Source organism: Pristis pectinata, chromosome 7, assembly GCF_009764475.1.
Source record: "Pristis pectinata isolate sPriPec2 chromosome 7, sPriPec2.1.pri, whole genome shotgun sequence".
NCBI lineage: Eukaryota > Metazoa > Chordata > Chondrichthyes > Rhinopristiformes > Pristidae > Pristis > Pristis pectinata.
In genome coordinates this window covers 53,536,151-53,557,697 of record NC_067411.1, presented here as the reverse complement: position 1 = coordinate 53,557,697, position 21,547 = coordinate 53,536,151, and the positions used below count along the sequence as shown (strand labels likewise).

Here is a 21,547-nt window from a genome sequence, read left to right as displayed (position 1 = left end):
GTCTCATGGACTAGTCAAGCAACAGCCTAAAGTCAAGCAACAGCCTGACATCGTTGTACTCACAGAAGCATACCTTACCAGACATCACCATCTCCATCTCTGGGTATGTCCTGTCCCAAGGCAGGACAGACACAGCAGAGGCAGTGGCACAGTATAATACAGTTGGAAGGGAACTACCCTGGGAGTCCTCAACATTGACTTCAGATCCCATAAAATTTCTTGGCATCAGGTTAAAGGAAACCTTCTGCTGTTTACCACCTACTATTACCCCCGCACTCCTCCTCCCCCACATACCCCTGGCTAATGAATCAAGACAACTGCATGGAGAACACCACTTGGAGGAAGCACTGAGAATGGTAAAGGGCAAGGGTGCAAAATGTACTCTGGGTAAGGGACTTCAACGTCCATCATTAAGAGTGGCTCAGTAGCACCACTACTGACTGAGCTGGTGAGGACCTCTACCAGCTAGAAGGACAAGGGCAGCAAAAGCATGAGAACACCACCATATGGAAGTTGCCCTCCAAGAAACACACTATCCTGACTTGGAAATATATCACTGTTCCTTCACCGTCACTGGGTCAAAATCCCTCCCTAAAGGCATTGTGGCTATACTCACACCTCAAGAAAGGCAGCTCACCACCAGCTTCTCAAGGGCAATTAGGGATGGGCAATTAAATGCTTCTTCAGCCTATGAAGTCCACGTCCTTTGATAGAACAAAAAAATGAATAAAGCAGAGCAGGTAGTTGAAGTCACCATAACTCTGTAAGTTACAAGGTAGTTATGGAAGGGATAAAGGTCCTAAAATGTGAGAAGGCTGATTTGAAAATCATAGAATCATAGCAAGGTACAGTCCTTCAGCACACTGAGTCTGCACTGACCATCAACCACTCATTTTACATTAATCCCATCTTCTATGCTCCTCAGACTCTCCAGCCTCCCCCAGATTTTACCACTCACCTATACACTAGGGGCAATTTCCAGTGGCCAATTAACCTACAAAATCGCTCATCTTTGGGGGAGGAAATTGGAGCATCTGGAGGAAACCCACATTGTCACAAGGAGAACATACAAACTCCACACAGAAAGCACCTGAGGTTAGGACTGAATTCAGGTCCCTGGCACTGTGAAGTAGTGGCTCTACTGGCTGCGCCATTGTGCCGTCCAAGACAGGACCAAGCAAAAGTAGACTGAGAGTAGCTATTTACTGGGAAATCTTTTAAAAGTAAACTACTGAATGTTCAGAGCCAACATATTCCTGTTAGGATGAAAGGTAAGGAAGACAATTCTAGGGACCCCTGTATGTCAAGGGACATCAAGAGCTTGATAAAGAAAATAAAGGATTCATATACAGCAAGTATTGAAAACAGGTGAGACCGTTTAGAGAACGGGCCACAAAATATCATTGGCAGACAAAGTTCACAAGATCACAAGACAAGAGAGCAGAAGCAGGCCATTTGGCCCATCAAGTCTGCTCCAAGGGAAAGGGAGAAAAAGAAATGAGAAATGGAGAATGGGGGGGGAACAAAAAAAACCTATTCTAATCCCAATTTCCGGCTTTATCCCCATATCCCTTGATACCCTGACTATTTAGATATCTATCTATCTCCTCCTTGAACACCCTCATTGATCTGGCCTCCACTGCTGTACGTGGCAAGGAGTTCCACAAATTCACCACCCTCTGGCTAAAGAAATTTCTCCTCATCTCTGTTTTGAAACTGTACCCTCTAATTCTAAGATTGTGCCCTCTGGTCCTGGACTCACCCACCAAGGGAAACAGCCTAGCCACATCTACTCTGTCCTTTCCTATCAACATTTTAAATATCGCTATGAGGTCCCCTCTCATTCTTCTGTACTCCAGTGAGTACAGTCCAAGAGCCGACAAACACTCATCATACGTAAGCCCTTTCATTCCCGGAATCATCCTCGTAAGTCTCCTCTGAGTTATGGACAATCTCAAGGCATTTTATAAATATATTAAGAGTAATGGAGCAATCAGGAAAGGTTTAGTAGAACCTTTGCAAAGGTCCCACAAGAAAGGCTGGTCCATGATGCTGGAGTCCATGGGATACAAAGGGACAATTTGTGTGTGGAGCCAGACGATGTAGGTGAGGTCTTAAAGAATATTTCTAATCTATATTCACTAAGGAGAAAGGCAGGCCTTTTTTTGTGTGGCTGTGTTTCAGCTGTGAGTGCCATTTTTGAGTATAAGTGCTGAGGCTTTGTTCATGTGGCTTTGGTGAGAGGAGAGTCATGGAGTCATAGAGCAATACAGCACGGATACAGGCTCTGTGGCTCAATGAGTCAATGCCAACTATGGTGCCCACCCATCTAGTCCTAATTTCCTGTGTTTGGCCCCTATCCCTTTTAGCGCCCTCCCCCACACCCCATGCACAAAAAAATCAGCTAATTCCAGTTAAGGCAGGGGGATGGGAACTGTAACATCAGATCAGAAAGTGGAAGGATTGAGAAGATAGATGTCATGCCTGATATGTCTATAAGGACATGAAGGAACAGGTGGACATGTGGATAGGTAGGAACAAGGCAATAGACACGGTGGGACGAATGGGTTGAAGTGTGTTTATTTTAATGCTAGGAGTATTAAAGGTAAGGGTGATGAACTTAGGGTATGGATCAGTACATGGAACTATGATGTTCTGGCCATTACAGAGACTTGGTTGAGAGAGGACAGGAATGGATGCTTAATGTTGAAGTGTTTCAATGTTTTAGAAAAGATAGAGAGTGAGGTAAAAGGGGATGTGGGCGGTAGGAGTTCCACTATTAATCAGGGACAATATCACAGCTTTACTCAGATGGAACATAATGGAGGGCTCATCCACTGAGTTTATATGGGTAGAACTCACAAATAAGAAAGGTGCAATCACTCTGTTGGAAAGTTATATTACAGTTTTATAAAACTCTGGTTAGGCTGCATCTGGCATATTGCGTTCATTTCTGGTCACCCCATTCTAGGAAGGATGTGGTGGCTATGGAGAGGGTGCAGAAGAGGTTTACCATGTTGCTACCTGGATTAGAGGGCATATACTATAAGGAGAGGATGGACAAACTTGGATTTTGTTCTCTGAAGCATGGAGGCTGAGAAGAAATATGATAGAAGTTTATAAGATTATGAAAGGATTGGACATGGTATCTTTTACCCAGCGTCCAAATGTCTAATACTAGAGGGCATGCACTTAAGGTGAAAGGGGGTAGGTTCAAAGGAGATGTGCAGGGCAAGTTTTTTACACAGAGAGTGGTGGGTGCTTGGAATGCGCTGCCAGGGGTGGTAGTGGAGGCAAATACAACAGAGGCAATTCTTAGATAGGTACCTGAATGTGCAGATAATGGAGGGATGTGGACATTGTGTAGACAGAAGGAATTAGTTTAGTTAGGCGTTTAATTAATTTGGCTCAACAGCATGGGTCAAAGAGCCTGTTCCAGTGCTGTACTGTTTTATGTTCTATGTTCTAACTTTACAAAACTTTGGTTAGACCACATTGGCAGTGGTCATCACGTGATAGGGAGGACATGATTGTACTGAGGAGGACGTAGAGCAGATTTTGCTTGGGACAGATCATTTCAGTTATGACGAGAGAGTGGATAGGCTGGAGTTGTTTCCATTGGAGCTGAGGAGACTGAGTAGGAATCTGATAGAAATATACAAAGTTATGAGGAGCAGAGATAGGGTAGATTGTGAGAAACCTTTCTCCATAACAGAGATGTCAAAAATGAGAGAACATAGGTTTAAGGTGCGAAGGAAAAGAGTTAAAGGAGACCTGAGGATGAATCTTTTCACCTAGATGACAGTTGCAATTTGGAACACACTGCCAGAGAAAGTGTTGGAAGCAGGTTCTTGCAGTATATTTAAAAAATATCTGGACAAGCACTTGAATTGCCAAGGCACAGAAGGCTATGGACCAATGGCTGTTAAACTAAATTAACATAAAAGGGTATTTAATGGTCAGCATGGACATGGTGGGCTAAAGGCCAGGTTCCTGTGTTATATGACTCCATGGTCGACCTAGATTTATTACACTCTCAATTGCTTCTGGATCCCTCACTTTTTACAGACATCTATTTAATTCTACTTTGAATTTATTTAGGGCCTCAACAGCTGTCTAAGTCACAGAACTACACAATACCATGCAATTTTTTCTGCTGTCTTTATTTCTATTTCTTGTTTTTCTAAATGTAGTGCTTTTTATCATTTCAACTCATTTGAAAAAAAAAGCTGCTTACATATTTATCAATAATTCTGACCTCTCCCCACAGCCACATCTTAATGAATGGATATTACACCCTAGCCCTAACCCTAATGCATCTGTTGCTCTGAAAAACTTCCTGTCATTGCTGGATCAAAGTCCTGTAATTCTCTAACTGTATGATCAACATAGCAATTCAAGAAGGCTTATAAACCTTAGAATCATGGAGTATAGGGTCTTACAGCACAGAAATGTGCCTGAGGGCCTACAATGTCCATGCTGACCTTTTTAGAACATACAACAATACAGCACAAGAACAGGCCTTTCAGTCCACAATCTTGTGCCAAACTAATTAAGCTAATGACACCTAATCCCTTCTGCCTGCATATGGTCCATATCCCTCCATTCTCTGCATACTCATATACCTATCTAAGAGCATCTTAAACGTCTCTATCATATCTGCCTCCACCACAATGCCTGACAGCACATTCCAGGCACCCACCACTCTCTGTGTAAAAAAAAACTTGTTGCACACATCTTCTTTGAACTTTCCCCCCTCACCTTAAATGTATGCCCTCTAGTATTAGACATTTCGACCCTGGGAAAAAGATAACAGCTGTCTACTCTATCCTGGCAGCACATTCCAGATATCAACCATTTTCTCCTTAAAAAACCTTACCCCTCAGCTTCCCTTTAAAACTCTTTCCTTTCACTTTGAATCTACGGCTTCTTGATTTTGATACCTCTGCCATGGGAAAAATATACCCTGAATATCTACCATATCTATGCCTCTCATAGTCTATATATTTTTATCAGGTCACCCCTCAGCCTCCTTTGCTCCAGGGAAAACAAAGCTAGCTTATCCAGTCTCTCCCCATAACTAAAGTATTTCAATCCAGACAACATTCTGGTGAATCTCCTCTGCACCTACTAAGAGCATCCAGGGATGGCAAGAAATGTGAGTTTGTCTGTGTCATCAAATCAAAACATTTCAATGTGTTTTCAACAAGGGCAAGTGGGATTATCTTAGATGGGAATCTTGTTTGCCATGGACCAGTTGAGGTGAAGGACCTTTTTCCGATCTTTATGACTGAATGAGTCTAAGTGAATACTTTTGAATTCCTGCTTCACCAGTGACACCTCCTATAGGAGCTTGTGGCAGCATGCTAAAAGAGTGCATGCCTGTACAAAAGCTTACATTCACCTGAAATAGTGGATTCAAAAAGATGTAAGCGTGACTTTACACCAGCCATTCTCTTTAAACATGGCTTCATAGATGTCACAACGTTATGGAAAAGTTTGAAAAATGTCAGTAGAATACTAGATTACAATATTTACTCAAGGATGGAAAGACATAAGAATTGCCCTTATTGTGTGTTATTCTCATCACCAAGGTTATTAGCATCACTGGTAATTACCACTTTAATCTGGCCCACATCTTCATTCCCTTAGTCCAATTCCACTTGTCTTTATCCAACTCAGACTTGGAGTTCAAGTTGAATATCTTGTTTCTTAAAAAGATATTGTTGAAGGAGCAGTCATGCTCAGAATTAGAGGTCTAGCTTGGAAGGCTGGGATATGTTATGCTCAGGCATATTTGCTTGAACAAAATTCTGTGTGTGGGTTTTGCTCTAGAGGAAATGGAAGTGTTGAAGGCAAGTTGTGGTTAGTTCTAAGATTTAAAAGTTCCTTACTTCCCAGGTGCTTCCAATCCACCCTTCTTAGAGGTTAAAAATCCTTTTCATACAGTCGAGCAAGAGCCCATTCAACACGTTGTGACTCTTTGAAAGAACATTCAAGTTATCCTTATTTCCCTACTCTGTCTACTTGGCCCTCCAAATCTTTTGTTCTTAAATATATATCCAGATCCTTTTCATCACCCCCTCATGTAGTGGTTTCTAGGTCATAAAAGCTTGTGTAACTAAAAAGGTTTCATGTTCATTTTGATTCACATGATTATTTTAAACATACTTAATTTGTTTAAAGCCCTACAGAAACAGTTGTTTGCTTTACCACTCTGTTAAACCTTTTGCTCTGAGGAGAATGATCCCAGTTTTTGTCACTGCTGAGAGTGAATATCTGTTTCGAGCTTATGTTTGACATTTTTTTGTTCACTGCAGTTTCTACTATAAGCTGACATTATATTTTACCTTTTGTATCATGATACCATGATGCTGCTGAAAAAGTAATGAATGAAACAAATCTGGTTTCAAGTGGGATTACATAACCAGCTACTGCAGTGTATGCAATGTAGCTATCAGTTATCAGCACCTGTTATCTACTCTGAAATGACATACACTTATTGTAATTTTACTTTCCCATTGTCTCCAGGCTGAAAACATTGAAACTAGAGAAGAATGGAAAGGTTATATTTGTGTGGTCACTCAGGTATGATTCTTGTTTTTGTAGCATGTTCCTGTATTAAATGTTAGCTGTTCAATTTTACAAGACTAATAGAATTTTAAACTAATATAGTTTACTGTCAAGGTCAGCTTGGTAAAAGAAGTTCACACAAAAGTAAAGTGCAGAGGGGAGCCCCTCTGGGAATCCCCATGATTTAATACTGACTGTTGCCAACTTGATTGGACTATATCATGAAAATTACTGTTGTTGTTATTTTTGAGAGTTGCACTGTTAAGACTTAATTTTCTTGTGGTGACAGAAATAGATGGCAATAAACACCATGTTCCTGCCATTGATAAAGTCCTATTCCTCCCAAGACTTATTTTTTATTACTAAAGTAAACGTTACTCAGAAAAATATGTAAAAGTACAAAAAGCACAGTGCACAGTTCTCTTTACATTCGTAGAGATATTTGGTCTATATGTTCACAGTGTTATCGGTTCTATACGTTTGATAGTGTTTGCACATTTTGTCTATGTAGCACCATTGCCACTCATGTGGCCCCTTGGAATGTTACAACTTCAAGTGGTTTCTACACCAGACTTAGCCCCTAAATGGCAGAAGGATCTTAGCCTGCAGGCCTTCCTCACAAAGACTTGGCATTGGCTGCACCGAGCTTGAGTGCTTTCCTCAGAACATACTCCTGCAGCCTGGAAAGTGCCAGTCAGCAGCATTCCCTTATGGACACTTTGTTGCACTGGCAGACCAACAAGTTTTGGGCAGACCAAAGAGTGTCTTTCACTGAGCTGATGATCTTCCAGCAGCACTTGATGTTTGTCTCAGTGTATGCTGTGGGGAGGCCTCTATTATGCAGCTGTTTTTGTTAGAGTGAATGTTAAATGTGGGGAGTTTAGGGAACCTTGGCTGATGAGAGATATTGAGGCTCTGGTCCAGAAAAAGAAGGAAGTATACGTTGTAAGGAAGTATGAATATTCTCAACACTGGTGCCCCACAAGGCTGCATCCTCAGCCCTCTACTCTACTCCCTATACACTCATGACTGCATGGCCAGATTCTGCTCTATCTATAAATTTGCAGATGATACCACTGTAGTGGGCTGTATCTCAAATAACTATGAGTCGGAGTACAGGAAGGAGTTAGAGAGCCTAGTGACATGATGTTTGACAACAACCTTTCCCTCGATGTCAGCAAAACAAAAGAGCTGGTCATTGACTTCAGGAAAGGGGGCAGTGTACATGCACCTGTCTACATCAATGGTGCGGAGGTCGAAAGGGTTGAGAGCTTCAAATTCCTAGGAGTGAACATCACCAATGGCTTGTCCTGGTCCAACCACGTAGGCGCCATGGCCAAGAAAAGCTTACCAGCGCCTCTACTTCCTCAGGAGGCTAAAGAAAATTGGCATGTCCCCATTGACACTCACCAACTTTTATCGATACACCACAAAAAGCATCCTATCTGGATGCATCACGACTTGGTATGGCAACTGCTCTGCCCCTGATCACAAGAAACTGCAGAGAGTTGTGGACACAGCCCAGCACATCATGGAAACCAGCCTCCCCTCCATGGATTCTGTCTATACTTCTCACTGTCTTGGTGAAGCAGCCAGAATAATCAAAGACCCCACTCACCCAGGTCATTCTCTCTTCTCTCCTCTCCCATCAGACAGAAGATACAGGAGCCTGAGGGCACATACCACCAGGCTCAAGGACGGCTTCTATCCCACTGTGATAAGACTATTGAATGGTTCCCTTATACAATGAGCTGGACTCTTGACCTCACAATCTACCTTGTTATGCCCTTGCACATTATTGTCTATCTGCACTGCACTTCCTCTGTAGCTGTGACATTTTAGTCTGTATTCTGCTATTGTTTTTACCCTGTACTACCTCAATGCACTGTGTAATGAATTGATCTGTACAAATGGTATGCAAGACAAGTTTTTCACTGTACCTCAGTACAAGTGACAATAATAAACCAATACCAATGCCATTGTGTTTAAGAGGTTGGGGATGAGTGAATCTCTTGATGACTATAAAAAGATTAAGAATACTCTTGAGGAAAATCGGGAGGGTAAAGAGGGGGTATGAAATGGATCTAGCAGGTAAGGTTAAAGAAAATCCTAAGAGGTTCTATAGATATATTAAGAATAAAAGGGTAGCTATGGAGAGAGTAGGTTCCCTTAGAGATTAGCAGGGCCACCCATGTCTCAAGCTTCAGGAGATGGGTGGGATTTTTAACAAATATTTCTCCTCGGTATTTACTGAGGAGAAAATCATGGTTGCTCAAAGGATAAGGGAAATTAGTGGAAATGTTTTGGAGGACATTTGTATTACCAGGGAGGAGGTATTTGCATCCTTAGAGTGCATTAAGGTGGATAAATCCCCAGTGCCTGACTGAGTGTATCCTAGGACTCTGTGGGAGGCTAGAGGACCAATTGTGGAGGCCCTTGTGGAGATTTGTGCTTCATCGTTAGCCACTGGTGAAATTCCCAAAGATTGGAAGGTGGCTCATGTTGTTCCTTTGCTAAAGAAGGGTAGCAAGGACAAGCCAGGGAACTACAGGCTGGTCAGCCTGACATCAGTAGTGGGGAAGTTACTGGAGGGAATTCTGAGGGACATGATCTACCAGCATTTGGATAGACAGAGTCTGATTAGGTGGAGTCAGCATGGCTTTGTGCGTGGAAAGTTGTGCTTGACGAACCTTTTATAGTTTTTGGGAGAGGTAACCAAAAGGATAGATGAGGGTGGGGCAGTGGATGTTATCTATTTGGACTTCAGCAAGGCCTTCGACAAGGTCCCGCATGGTAGGCTGGTCTGGAAGATTAAGTCTCATGGAATCCAGGGAGAGCTAGTTAGGTGGATTCAAAATTGGCTCGGAGGTAGGAAGCAGAGGGTGGTGGTTGAAGGTTGTTTCTCAGAATGGAGGCCGGTGACTAGTGGTGTGCTGCAGGGGTTGGTGTTGGGACCCTTGTTATTTGTTATTTATAAAAATAATTTGGATGCAAATGCACAAGGTTTGATCTGTAAATTTGCGGATGACACAAAATTAGGAGGTGTTGTTGATAGTGAAGAAGATTATCATAGATTATAGGTGAATCTTGATCAGTTAGGAAAGTGGGCCGAGGAGTGGCAAATGGATTTCAACACAGATAAGTGTGAGGTGATGCATTTTGGAAAGTCAAACCAGCATAGGACTTGTACTATGAATGGTAGGGCACTAGGGAGTGTAATGGAACAGAGGGACCCAGGAGTACAAGTACATAGATTGTTGAAAGCAGCATCACAGGTAGACAGGGTGGTGAAAAAAGCATTTAGCACGCTCTACTTCATTAGTCAGGGTATTGAGTATAGGACTTGGGGCATTATGTTGCTGTTGTATAAGTTGTTGGTGAAGCTGGCAGTGGAGTGAGAGGTAGCAGAGTGGTTGGGCTTTGGCTCAATGGGCTTAGGCGTAAAGGGACAAGGCGGGTGAGTAGCTGATAGGTAAAGGTAAGGTTTATCTGTTACCTGTTATAAATTTTAAGTAGGATACAACTAGGTAGGGAAAGAATAGTTCAGATGGAGGACATGGTGGTGTGCTGCAGCTGCTTGATGTGGGAGCTAGTGGACCTTGCTGTGGTGCACAGTGACCACGTCTGCAGTAAGTGCTTGAGGCTGGAGGAACTTCGGCTCAGAATTGATGAGCTGGAGTCGCAGCTTCAAACACTGCGAAGCATCAGGGAGGGACAGAGTTATGTAGATGCTGTACATCAGGAGACAGTCACCCCCCCTTAGAGCAGGTACTTCTGGGGTCTAGGAAGTAGATAGAAGGGTGATTGTCAGGGGAGAGAAAAGGAAAAAGAGAACAAACAGGCAGACAGTGCAGAGGATCCCGGAGGCTGTTCCCCTCAATAACAGGTTTTCCGCTTTGGAGGCTGTTGAGGGGGATGACCTGCAGGGGCCTAGCAGCAGTAGCCAGGTCTCTGTCACTGGGACCAGTCCTACTGCTCAGAAGGGAAGGGAGGAAAAGAGGAGGGCAGTAGTGATAGGGGACTCAATAGTCGAGGAAACAGATAGGAGGTTCTATGGAAGTGAGCATGAATCCCGGATGGTATGTTGCCTCCCGGGTGCCAGGGTCTGGGATGTCTCTGATTGGGTCCACAGCATTCTTGAGTGGGAGGGAGAACAGCCAGAAGTCGTGGTACATGTTGGTACCAATGACATAGGTAGGAATAGGGATGAGGTCCTGAAAAGTGAGTTTAGGGGGCTAGGCAAAAGGCTGAAGAACAGGACCTCAAGGGTAGCAATCTCAGGATTGCTGCCAGTGCCACGTGATAGTGAAGGTAGGAATAGGAGGAGATGGCAGATGAATGCATGGCTGAGGAGTTGGTGCAGGAGCGAAGGTTTTAGATTTTTGGATGATTGGTATCTCTTCTGGGGAAGGTGGGACCTGTACAGAGAGGACGGGTTACACCTGAACCTGAGGTGGGCCAATATCCTTGCAGGCAGGTTTGCTAGGGTGGTTCGGGAGGGTTTCAACTAGTTTGCGAGGGGGATGGGAACCAGAGGGGTAGGTCAGAGGAAGAAGTGGATGGGGAAAAGTCAGATCTAACATGTAGAGAGGCTTTGAGGAAGGAGAAGCAGAGTACAGGGTATAAAATTAGAAAGGTGCATTTACTTAAATGCAAGAAGTATCAGGAATAAAGGTGATGAACTGAGAGCTTGGATAAATACATGGGACTACGATATTGTGGCTCTTGCAGAGACTTGGCTAACACCAGGGCAGGAATGAATAATGAATATTTCTGGTTTTCAGTGTTTTAAAAGGGATAAGGAGGGGGGGCAGAGAAGAGGAGGAGGGGTGGCGATACTGGTCAGGGATACTATTACAGCTGCAGAAAGAGTGGATAATATAGAAGGATCCTCTCTAGAGTCAGTATGGGTGGAAGTTAGGAACAAGAAAGGAGCAGTTACTCTACTGGGAGTAATCTATAGGCCCCCCGGTAGCAGCAGGGATACTGAGGAGCAGATTGAGAGGCAGAAATTGGAAAGATTCAAGAATAACAGGGTTGTTATCATGGGAGACTTCAACTTCCCAAATATTGATTGGCACCTGCTTAGTGCCAAAGGTTTAGATGGGGCAGAGTTTGATAAGTGTGTCCCGGACAGATTCCTGTCACAGTATGTTGACAGACCGACTAGAGGGAATGCCATATTAGATCTAGTATTAGGTAATGAACCGGGTCAGGTGACAGATCTTTCCGTGGGTGAGCATTTGGGGGACAGTGACCACTGGTCCATAACCTTTAGCATTGTCATGGACAAGGATAGGAGCAAAGAGGACAGGAAGATATTTAATTGGGAAAGGCAAATTATGAGGCTATAAGGCTAGAACTTGAGACTGTAACTTGGGATGACATTTTTGAAGGGAAATGTACTATGGAGATGAGGTCGATGTTCAGGGATCTCTTGCAGGATGTTAGGGATAAATTTGTCCCGGTGAGGCAGAGAAAGAATGGCAGGGTGAAGGAACAACTAGTTAAGAAGATGAAGGCAGCACACATAAGGTTTAAGCAGCAAGGATCAGATAGGGCTCGTGAAGAATATAGGGTAACAAGGTAGGAACTTAAGAAGGGGCCGAGGAGAGCAAGAAGGGAACATGAAAAGGCTTTGGTGAGTAGGGTTAAGGAGAATCCCAAGGCTTTTTTCTCGTACGTGAAAAGCAGAAGGATGATGAGAGTAAAGGTAGGTCCGATTAGAGACAAAGGTGGGGAGATGTGCCTAGAAGCTGTGGCAGTGGGTGAGGTGCTCAATGAATACTTCTCTTCGGTATTCACCAAGAAGAGGGGTCTTGATGATGCTGAGGACAGTGTTGGTAAGGGTAATGTTCTAGAGCATGTAGATATCAAGAGAGAGGATGTTTTGGAGCTATTAGAAAACATTAGGACAGATAAGTCCCCAGGGCCTGATGGAATATTCCCCAGGCTGCTTCATGAGGCAAGGGAGGAGATTGCTGAACCATTGGCTAGGATCTTTGAGTCCTCATTATCCAAGGGAATGGTACTGGAGGATTGCAGGGTGGCAAATGTTGTCCCCTTATTCAAAAAAGGTGGTAGGGATAGTCCAGGGAATTACCAGGGAATTAAAGACCAGTGAGCCTTACGTCTGTGATGGGCAAGCTGTTAGAAAGGGTTCTAAGAGATAGGATCTATGGGCATTTAGAGAACCATGGACTGATTAGGGACAGCCAGCATGGCTTTGTGAAGGGAAGATCTTGCCTCACAAGCCTGATAGGGTTCTTTGAGGAGGTGACCAGGAAGATAGAAGAGGGTAGTGCAGTAGATCTGGTCTACATGGATTTTAGTAAGGCGTTTGACAAGGTTCCACATGGTAGGCTTCTTCAGAAGGTCAGAGGCCAAGGGATCCAGGGATGCTTGGCCGTGTGGATTCAGAATTGGCTTGCCTGTAGAAAGCAGAGGGTAGTGGTGTAGGGAGTGCATTCAGATTGGAGGGCTGTGACTAGTGGTGTCCCACAAGGATTGGTTCTGAGACGTCTACTTTTCGTGATATTTATTAACGACTTGGATGAGGGGGCGGAAGACTGGGTTAGCAAGTTTGCAGATGACACAAAGATAGGTGGTGCTGTGGATAGTGTAGAGGGCTGTCGAAGCTTGCAGAGGGATATTGATAGGATGCAGAGCTGGGCTGAGAAGTGGCAGATGGAGTTCAATCCGGAGAAGTGCGAGGTGGTACACTTTGGAAGGACAAACTCCAAGGTGGAGTGTAAGGTTAATGGCAGGATTCTGGGTTGTGTGGAGGAGCAGAGGGATCTGGGGGTTCATATCCATCACTGAAAGTTGCCTCACAGGTGGATAGGGTAGTTCAGAAAGCTTATGGGATGTTAGCTTTCATAAGTCATGGGATCGAGTTTAAGAGCCGTGAGGTAATGATGCAGCTCTACAAAACTCTGGTTAGACCACACTTGGAGTACTGTGTCCAGTTCTGGTTGCCTCATTATAGGAAGGATGTGGAAGCATTCGAAAGGGTGCAGAGGAGATTTACCAGGGTGCTGCTTAGATTAGAGAGTATGCATTATGAAGAGAGACTGAGGGAGCTAAGGCTTTACTCATTGGAGAGAAGGAGGATGAGGGGAGACATGATAGAGGTATACAAAATATTGAGAGGAATAGATAGAGTGGACAGCCAGTGCCTCTTTCCCAGGGCACCAATGCTCAATACAACAGGGCATGGCTTTAAAGTAATGGGTGGGAAGTTCAAGGGAGATATCAGAGGGGGGTTTTTCACCCATAGAGCGGTTGGTGCATAGAATGCACTGCCTGGGGTGGTGGTGGAGGTCAAGTTCAAGAGTTTGTTAGATAAAGCATATGGAGGAATTTAACATAGGGGGATATGTGGGAGGAAGGGATTAGTTAGTCTGAGGCATGGTTTAAAGGTCAGCAAACATGGTGGGCCGAAGGGCCTGTATTGTGCTGTATTGTTCTATGGTTGCTTTTGGTCACCCTTTTATAGGAGAGATGTGGTAAAACTGGAAAGAGTGCAGAAGAGATTTACGAGGATGTTGCTGGGACTGGCGAACCTGAGTTGTTGGGGGAGGTTGGCCAGCCTAGGTCTTTATTTCCTTGGAGTGTAGGAGAATGAGGGGTGATCTTATAGAGGTTTATAAAATCATGAGGGGCATAGATAAGGTGGATGGTAGCAGTCTTTTCCCCATGATAGGCGAGTCCAAAACTAGGAGGCCTAGATTTAGGGTGAGAGGGGAAAGATTTAGAAAGGATTTGAGGGGCAATTTTTTCAGGGTGGTGAGTATGCGGAAAGAGCTGCCAGAGGAACTGGTTGAGACAGGTACAGTAGTATCATTTAAGAAACACTTGGATAGATACAGGGAGGGGCGGGGCTTAAAGGGATATGGGCTGAACGCAGGAAATTGGGACTAGATGTGTGGGCACTGGGGTTGGCATGAACTTGTTGGGCTGAAGGGCCTGTATCTGTGCTGTATTGCACTATAACTCTATGACTATATAAGCTTGTTCCAAAATTTAGTAAGTCTTGGTTGATCTGATTTTGACCTTAGCTTGACATTCCAGTCTTCCCTCAGTAATTTGTCACCCTCTTGCTTCTCAAGTATTTATAGAACATAGAACAGGACATGCCCTTCGACCCATGATGTTGTGCCGAACTAACCCTAACCTATTCCTTCTGCCCGTACATGGTCCATATCCCTTTCTATATTTTCACGTGCCTACCTAAGAATCTCTTGCACTCCTCTGTCATTACTGCCTCTGCCACCGCCACTGCATTTCTGGTGCCCACCCACCGTCTGTGTTTAAAAAAACTTTCTAAACCTTACATTTGCTTCCTTTTTCTTCTTGACTAAATTTACAACCTCTCTCATCATCCAAATTTCCCCTACCTTGCCATCCTTGACCTTACTTCTTACTGGAACATACCGATCCTGTACTCTGTGCAATTGCTTTTTAAACACCTTCCACGTGTCAGATATGGATATGGACAGCTGTTCCCAATTAACTCTCCCTAGTTCCTGTCAAATACTCTTGTAAATTTGCCCTCTCCCAATTTAATATTTTCCCACATGGTCTATTCTTATTTTTACTCATAGTTATTTTAAAACTTAGGGAGTTGTGATCACTGATTCCTGAATATTCTCCCACTGAAAGGTCAGTCACCTAGTCAGGCTCACTTCCTAATACAAGGTCCAGTATGGCCCTTCCTCCAGTTGGACTATCCACTTACTGTTTTAAGAACCCCTCTTGGATGTACCTAACAAATTCTACCCCATCTAACCCTTTTGCTCTAAGGAAGTTCCAGTCTCTATTAGGGAAGTTGAAGTCACCCATTATGACAAAACAGTTGTTTTCGCATCTTTCCCTAATCTACCTGCATATCTGTTCCTCCATGTCCCAGTGGTTATTGGAGTGTCTGTTGTATAATTTCATCAGAGTGGTTGCATCTTTTCTTATTTTTGAGTTCTACCCATATAGGTAGATGAGCTTCCCATTATATCCCCTTTGAATGCAGCTGTGATATCGTACCTGATTAGCAGTGGAACTCATCCCTCTCTTTTATCTCCCTCTCTATCTCTTCTGAAACATAGAAGCGCTGGAACATTTAGCAGCCAGTCCTGTCCCTCTCTCAACCAAGTCTTTGTAATGGTCACAACATCATAGTTCCATGTATTCCATGCTCTGTTCATCTCCCTCACTCTTAACACTCCTTGTATTAAAATACACACACTTTAAGCCTACATCCCATTGAGTATATAACCACACTCCTGCCTGTCCTTATAGATTTACTGGTCATGTCATCTACCTTCCCTTCAGTGCTTCCACTTTCTAACCTGGCGCTTTTGGTTCCCATTCAACTCCCTATCAACTTCCAGCCTCCCTCCCATCTGCCTCAGTGCTACTTTAGATCTCACCCCCCTGCCAATCTAGTTTAAACCATCCCCAGCAGCACAAACATATCTTCCTGGCAGAATATTGGTCCCCTCCAGTTCAGATGCAACCTATCTCTCTTGTACAGGTCACCTCTGTTCCAGAAGAGATCCCAATGGTCCAAAAATCTAAATCCCTGCCCCCTCCACCAACTCTTCTGTCACTATTTCATCTGCCATATTCTTACTCTCACTTAGCATGTGGCACCAGGAATAATCCAGAGATTAGTACCCTCACAGTCCTGCTTTTTAACCTCTTTCCTAACTCCCTACATTCACTCTGCAGGACCTCATCCCTTCTGCCTAGGTCATTTGTGGTAATCTGCAAAACAACTTCTGGCTGCTCACCCTCCCGCTTGAGAATGTTCTGCAACCACTCAGAGACATCCTTGACCCTGGCACCAGGGCAGCCACACATTATCCTGGAGTCCAATTTGCAGCCACAGAATCTTCTGTCTGCCCCCCACCAACTATCGAGTCTCCTGTCTGCCTTCACCTTCCCCACTGAACCTCACGGTACCACCGACCTGGCTGCTGCTGCTGCTTTCTCCTGAACAGTCACATCCCACCAACCCCACCCCCACCACCACCACACCAACAGTATCCAAAACAGTATACTTGTTTTTGACGGGAATGGCCACAGGGGAATCCTGCAAGGTCTACCCCCTCTACCTTTCCTGGTGGTCACCCAACTGCCTGCAGCCTGCAACTTAGGTGTAACCACCTCAGTAAAATTCTCAGTTCTGATGCTCTCAGCATCCTGGATTATCTTAAGTACTTCCAACTCCAGTTCCATTTCCTTAATGTGTTCAGCCAGGAGCTACAGCTGGGCACACTTTCCACAGGGATACTTTCCATTTCATTAGACCTCCCAAGGTGTAACACTTGCCTGGATTAAACACCATCTGCCATTTCTCTGCCAATATCTGTAACTGATCTTCATTCTGCTGTATCCTTTGACAACCCTCTACCCTGTTCACGACTCTACCAATCTTTGCATTGTCTGCAAACTTACTAACCCACTCATCTACATTTTCATCCTAGTCATTTATATACATTACAAACAGATGCTCCAGCACTGATCCCTGCTGGTCATGGACCTCCAGCCAGGATGACAGCTTCCACTACTACCCCCTGCCTTCTATGGGCAAGCTAGTTCTGAATCCAAACTACCAAGTCACCATTGATCCCGTGCATCTTAACCTTCTGGATTATCCTACCATGAGGGACTTTGTCAAATGCCTTTCTAAAATCCATGTAGACAACATCCTCCGCCCGATCATCATCAATCACGTTCATCACTTCCTCAGAAAACTCAATCAAGTTAGTAAGACATCACCTGCCCCACATAAAGCCATGCTGACTGTCCCTAATCAGGCCACGTGTGTAAATTATATCCCTAGAAATCCTCTCCAATAGCTTCCCTACCACTAATGTGTGGCTCACCGGCCTATAGTTTGCTGGATTATCCCTATTTCCCTTCTTTAACAAAAGAACAACACTGGTTACTCTCCAGAGAAACAAAGGACTACAGATGCTGGAATCTAGATGAAAAGCACTATGATGCCAACTACTCTCCATCCTTCCAGGATGTCAGCTGAAGCTAGTGAGGATACAAAAATCTTGGTCAAGGCCCCAGCACTATCATCCCGGTACCAAAGAAAAGCAAGGTAACATGCCTCAATGACTACCGACCAGTGGCTCTGACATCATGAAGTTCTTTGAGAGATTGGTCATGGCACGCATCAACTCCAGCCTACCAGACAACCTGGACCCACTGCATTTCGCCTATAGCCGAAACAGGTCTACAGCGGATGCCATGTCCCTGGCCCTTCACTCAGCTCTGGAGCATCTGGACAGTAAAGACACTTACGTTAGACTATTGTTTATTGACTACAACTCTGCCTTCAATACAATAATACCAAGCAAGCTTGTCACCAAACTCCGAGACCTAGGACTCAACATCTCCCTCTGTAACTGGATCCTTGACTTTCTAACAAACAGACCGCAATCAGTGAGGATAGGCAGCAATTCCTCCGGCACGATTATTCTCAACACTGGTGCACCTCAAGGCTGCGTCCTCAGCCCTCTACTCTATTCCCTATACACTCATGACTGTGTGGCCAGATTCTGCTCTAACTCCATCTGCGAGTTTGCAGATGATACCACTGTTGTAGGCCGTATCTCAAACAGTGATGAGTCGGAGTACAGGAAAGAGGTAAAGAGCTTAGTGGAATGGTGTCATAACAACAACCTTTCCCTCAATGTCAACAAAACTAAAGAGCTGGTCATTGACTTCAGGAAAGGGGGCGGTGTACATGCACCTGTCTACATCAACGGTGCTGAGGTCGAGGGGGTTGAGAGCTTCAAGTTCCTGGGAGTGAACATCAGCAACAACCTGTCCTGGACAAACCATGTGGATGCCATGGCCAAGAAAGCTCACCAGCGCCTCTACTTCCTCAAGAGGCTAAAGAAATTTGGTTTGTCCCCTTTGACTCTCGTCAACTTTTACCGATGCACCATAGAAAGTATCCTATCAGGATGTGTCACGGCTTGGTATGGCAACCGCTCTGCCCAAGACTGCAAGAAACTGCAGAGAGTTGTGGACACAGCCCAGAGCATTACGGACACCAGCCTCCCCTCCTTGGACTCTGTCTTTACCTCTCGTTGTCTTGGTGTAGCAGCCAGCATAATCAAAGACCCCACCCACCCAGGACATTCTCTCTTCTCTCCTCTTCCATCGGGTAGAAGATACAGGAGCCTGAGGGCACGTACCACCAGACTTAAGGACAGCTTCTACACCACAGTGATGAGACTATTGAACAGTTCCCTTATACAAAGAGATGGACTATGTCCTATGACCTCATGACCTCACGACCTACCTTGTTGTGACCTTGCACCTTATTGCACTGCACTTTCTCTGTAGCTGTGACACTTTACTCTGTACTGTTATTGTTTTTTTTACCTGTACTACATCAATGCACTCTGTACTAACTTAATGTAACTGCACTGTGTAATGAATTGACCTGTAAGATCGGTTTGTAAGACAAGTTTTTCACTGTACCTCGGTACAAGTGACAATAATAAACCAATACCAATACCAGCGATCTCCTTTCTTGCCTCTCACAAACACCTGGGATATATCCTATCAGGCCCTGGGCACTTAACCATCTTGATGCTCTCCAAAAGACTCAGCACCACTTCCTTCCTTATCTCAAAATGCCCTAGTACATTAGCATACCCCACACTGCTCTCACAAGTCCTACACCTTATGAATACTGATGCAAAGTACTCATTTAGTACATTGGCCACACCCTCTCACTCCAAGCATAAATTCCTTCCTTTATCCTTGAGTGGTCCTACCCTCTCCCTAGTTATCCTCTTGTTTTTAATGTAAGTATAAAATGCCCTGGTTTTCTCTTTAATCCTACTTACAAAGGACATTTCATGGCCCCTTTTGGCCTTCCTAATCTCCTGCTTGAGATCTTTCCTGCTATTTCAATATTCCTCAAGGGCCCTGTCTGATTTTAGCTTCCTGTCATTGTTGAGGATTGGGTAGTTCCTGGAGTCATGTTAAACTTTATAATTATAGAGCTTGTATAAAATTACAAAGGGCTTAAATAGGGTAATAGTCTTTTTTCCAAAGGTGGGGGAGACTAAAACTAGAGGGTGTTGGTTTCAGGTGAGAAAAGAGAAATTTAAAGGCGATCTGACGGGTAAGTTTATCTAGAATGAGCTGTCAGAGGAGGTGGTGGAAGCAGATTCAATCACAATGTTTAAGAGGCGTATGAAGAGATACTTGGATAGGAATGGTGTTGAGGGACATGGGCCTACTGCAAGCAAGTCGACTAGTGTAGTTAGGTTTCACAGTTGGCATGGATAAGGTGGGCCAAATGGGCCCATTTCTGTGCTACAGGTTTCTCTGATTCTTTGATTCTATATCAATTGCATTTCAAATCACCTGTTGCACCTTCATGTTAGCTTTCAATGAGTTGGAACTTCAACAATACTCAGCTTCTCTCCATTTAGTAAATACTCCACTCTTCTATCACGTGCACCAAACAAAGATGCAAAATCAAAGTTGAGTTTATCGTCATATCCACGAGGACATGTATGCACAGGTGCAATGAAAATTCACTTGTAGCAACATCACAAATTCATAGCATAAGAGACACAATATTCACAATAAAAATATAAATTAAAAATAAATTCAATAAAATTAACAATAAAGAACACTATTAGAACAAAACAAAACTCCATTGTAGTGCAAAGTGGTCATTAGTGTTGCTATACTGAAGTGTTCAAGGCCTGCTCTGAATTATAGCATTTAGCATGGTGATAATACAACACATGATGAAGGATGGGCTCAGTGTTCCAGATGCACTTCATCCACATGTCTGTTGTCTGACCACTTCTACCCGTGGTGTCATGGACAGGTCTGTCCATTAGGTAGGTTCTCTCACCACTTTTATTGCAGCTATGGCCTTCAGGATTCAGCCAGTTCATTGCTACTGAACCTTATGATGATGAACTTTGATGCTCCCCCCACCCCAAAAGACATTCTGTGCCCTTGCTGTCCATGGTGTTCAGATTAGAGGAAAATTAATTCATCAGCTGAGAGAGCAATAGAAGGTAATTAGCAAGAGATTTCCATGCTTGTATTTGATCTGTTGCCATGAGACTTCGTAGGAGCTGGGGTTAATTTCAAGGATTCCCAGACCTACTACCTCCCAACTGTTTATCACTGTATCTACCAACTTCATTGGGTCTACCCTGCCGAAGAATAGCACATTAGTACATCGGCCACACCCTCTGACTCCAAACATAAATTCCTTCCTTTATCCTTGAGTGGTCCTACCTTCTCCCCAGTTATCCTCTTGTTTTTAATGTAAGTATAACAAGCCTTGGGTTTCTCTTTAATCCTACTTACAAAGGACATTTTATGACCCCATGTGATGAAACATTGGGTGAAAGTTTTTATTCTGTGAAAGTGACTGTGTCAGGCTGTTCTTTGACCAGTCTGTGGGGAGGTTCTCCCAATTTTAGTGCAACACCCTAGTTGTTACTGAGGGAAGCTTTATAGAGTCATAGAGAGAAAGGCAGCATGGAAACAGGTCCTTTGGCCACACTGTCCATCAACCACCCATCTATACTAATACTATATCATAATTTTTTTTATTCTCCCCACATTCTCTTGAACTCCCCCCCTGATTCTACCAGTCAACTGGACAATATACAGTGACCAATTAAGCTACCAGCTCACACATCTTTGGGATGTGGGAGGAAACTGGAGTTCCCAGAAGGAACCCAGGGAGAATGTGCAAACTTCACACAGACAACACCCGAGGTCAGGATTGAACAGGGTATCTGGCACTGTGCCTTGCCTCTTTGTTGGGCTTTGTGTATCCCTCATATTTTTCAGGCCAGAATTGATATTGGACAGTCTGTCTGGTTTTAATTGATTATTTTTTTGAACCAAAGTAAACTTTATTCATAATAAAAGACAAACTATATACAATAATAAAACAGTGCAA

At 44.0% G+C, this 21,547-nt stretch overlaps 1 protein-coding gene across 1 annotated transcript in view; it reads left to right on the top strand.

Moving 5' to 3' along the window:
* Positions 1–21,547, top strand: part of LOC127572587 (signal-transducing adaptor protein 1-like) — a 94,096-nt gene that overhangs the window by 5,071 nt on the left and 67,478 nt on the right. The window contains exon 3 of the mRNA XM_052020006.1: positions 6,532–6,588. Within this exon, the coding sequence (XP_051875966.1) occupies positions 6,532–6,588 (57 nt within the window). The remainder of the gene's footprint in view (positions 1–6,531; positions 6,589–21,547) is intronic.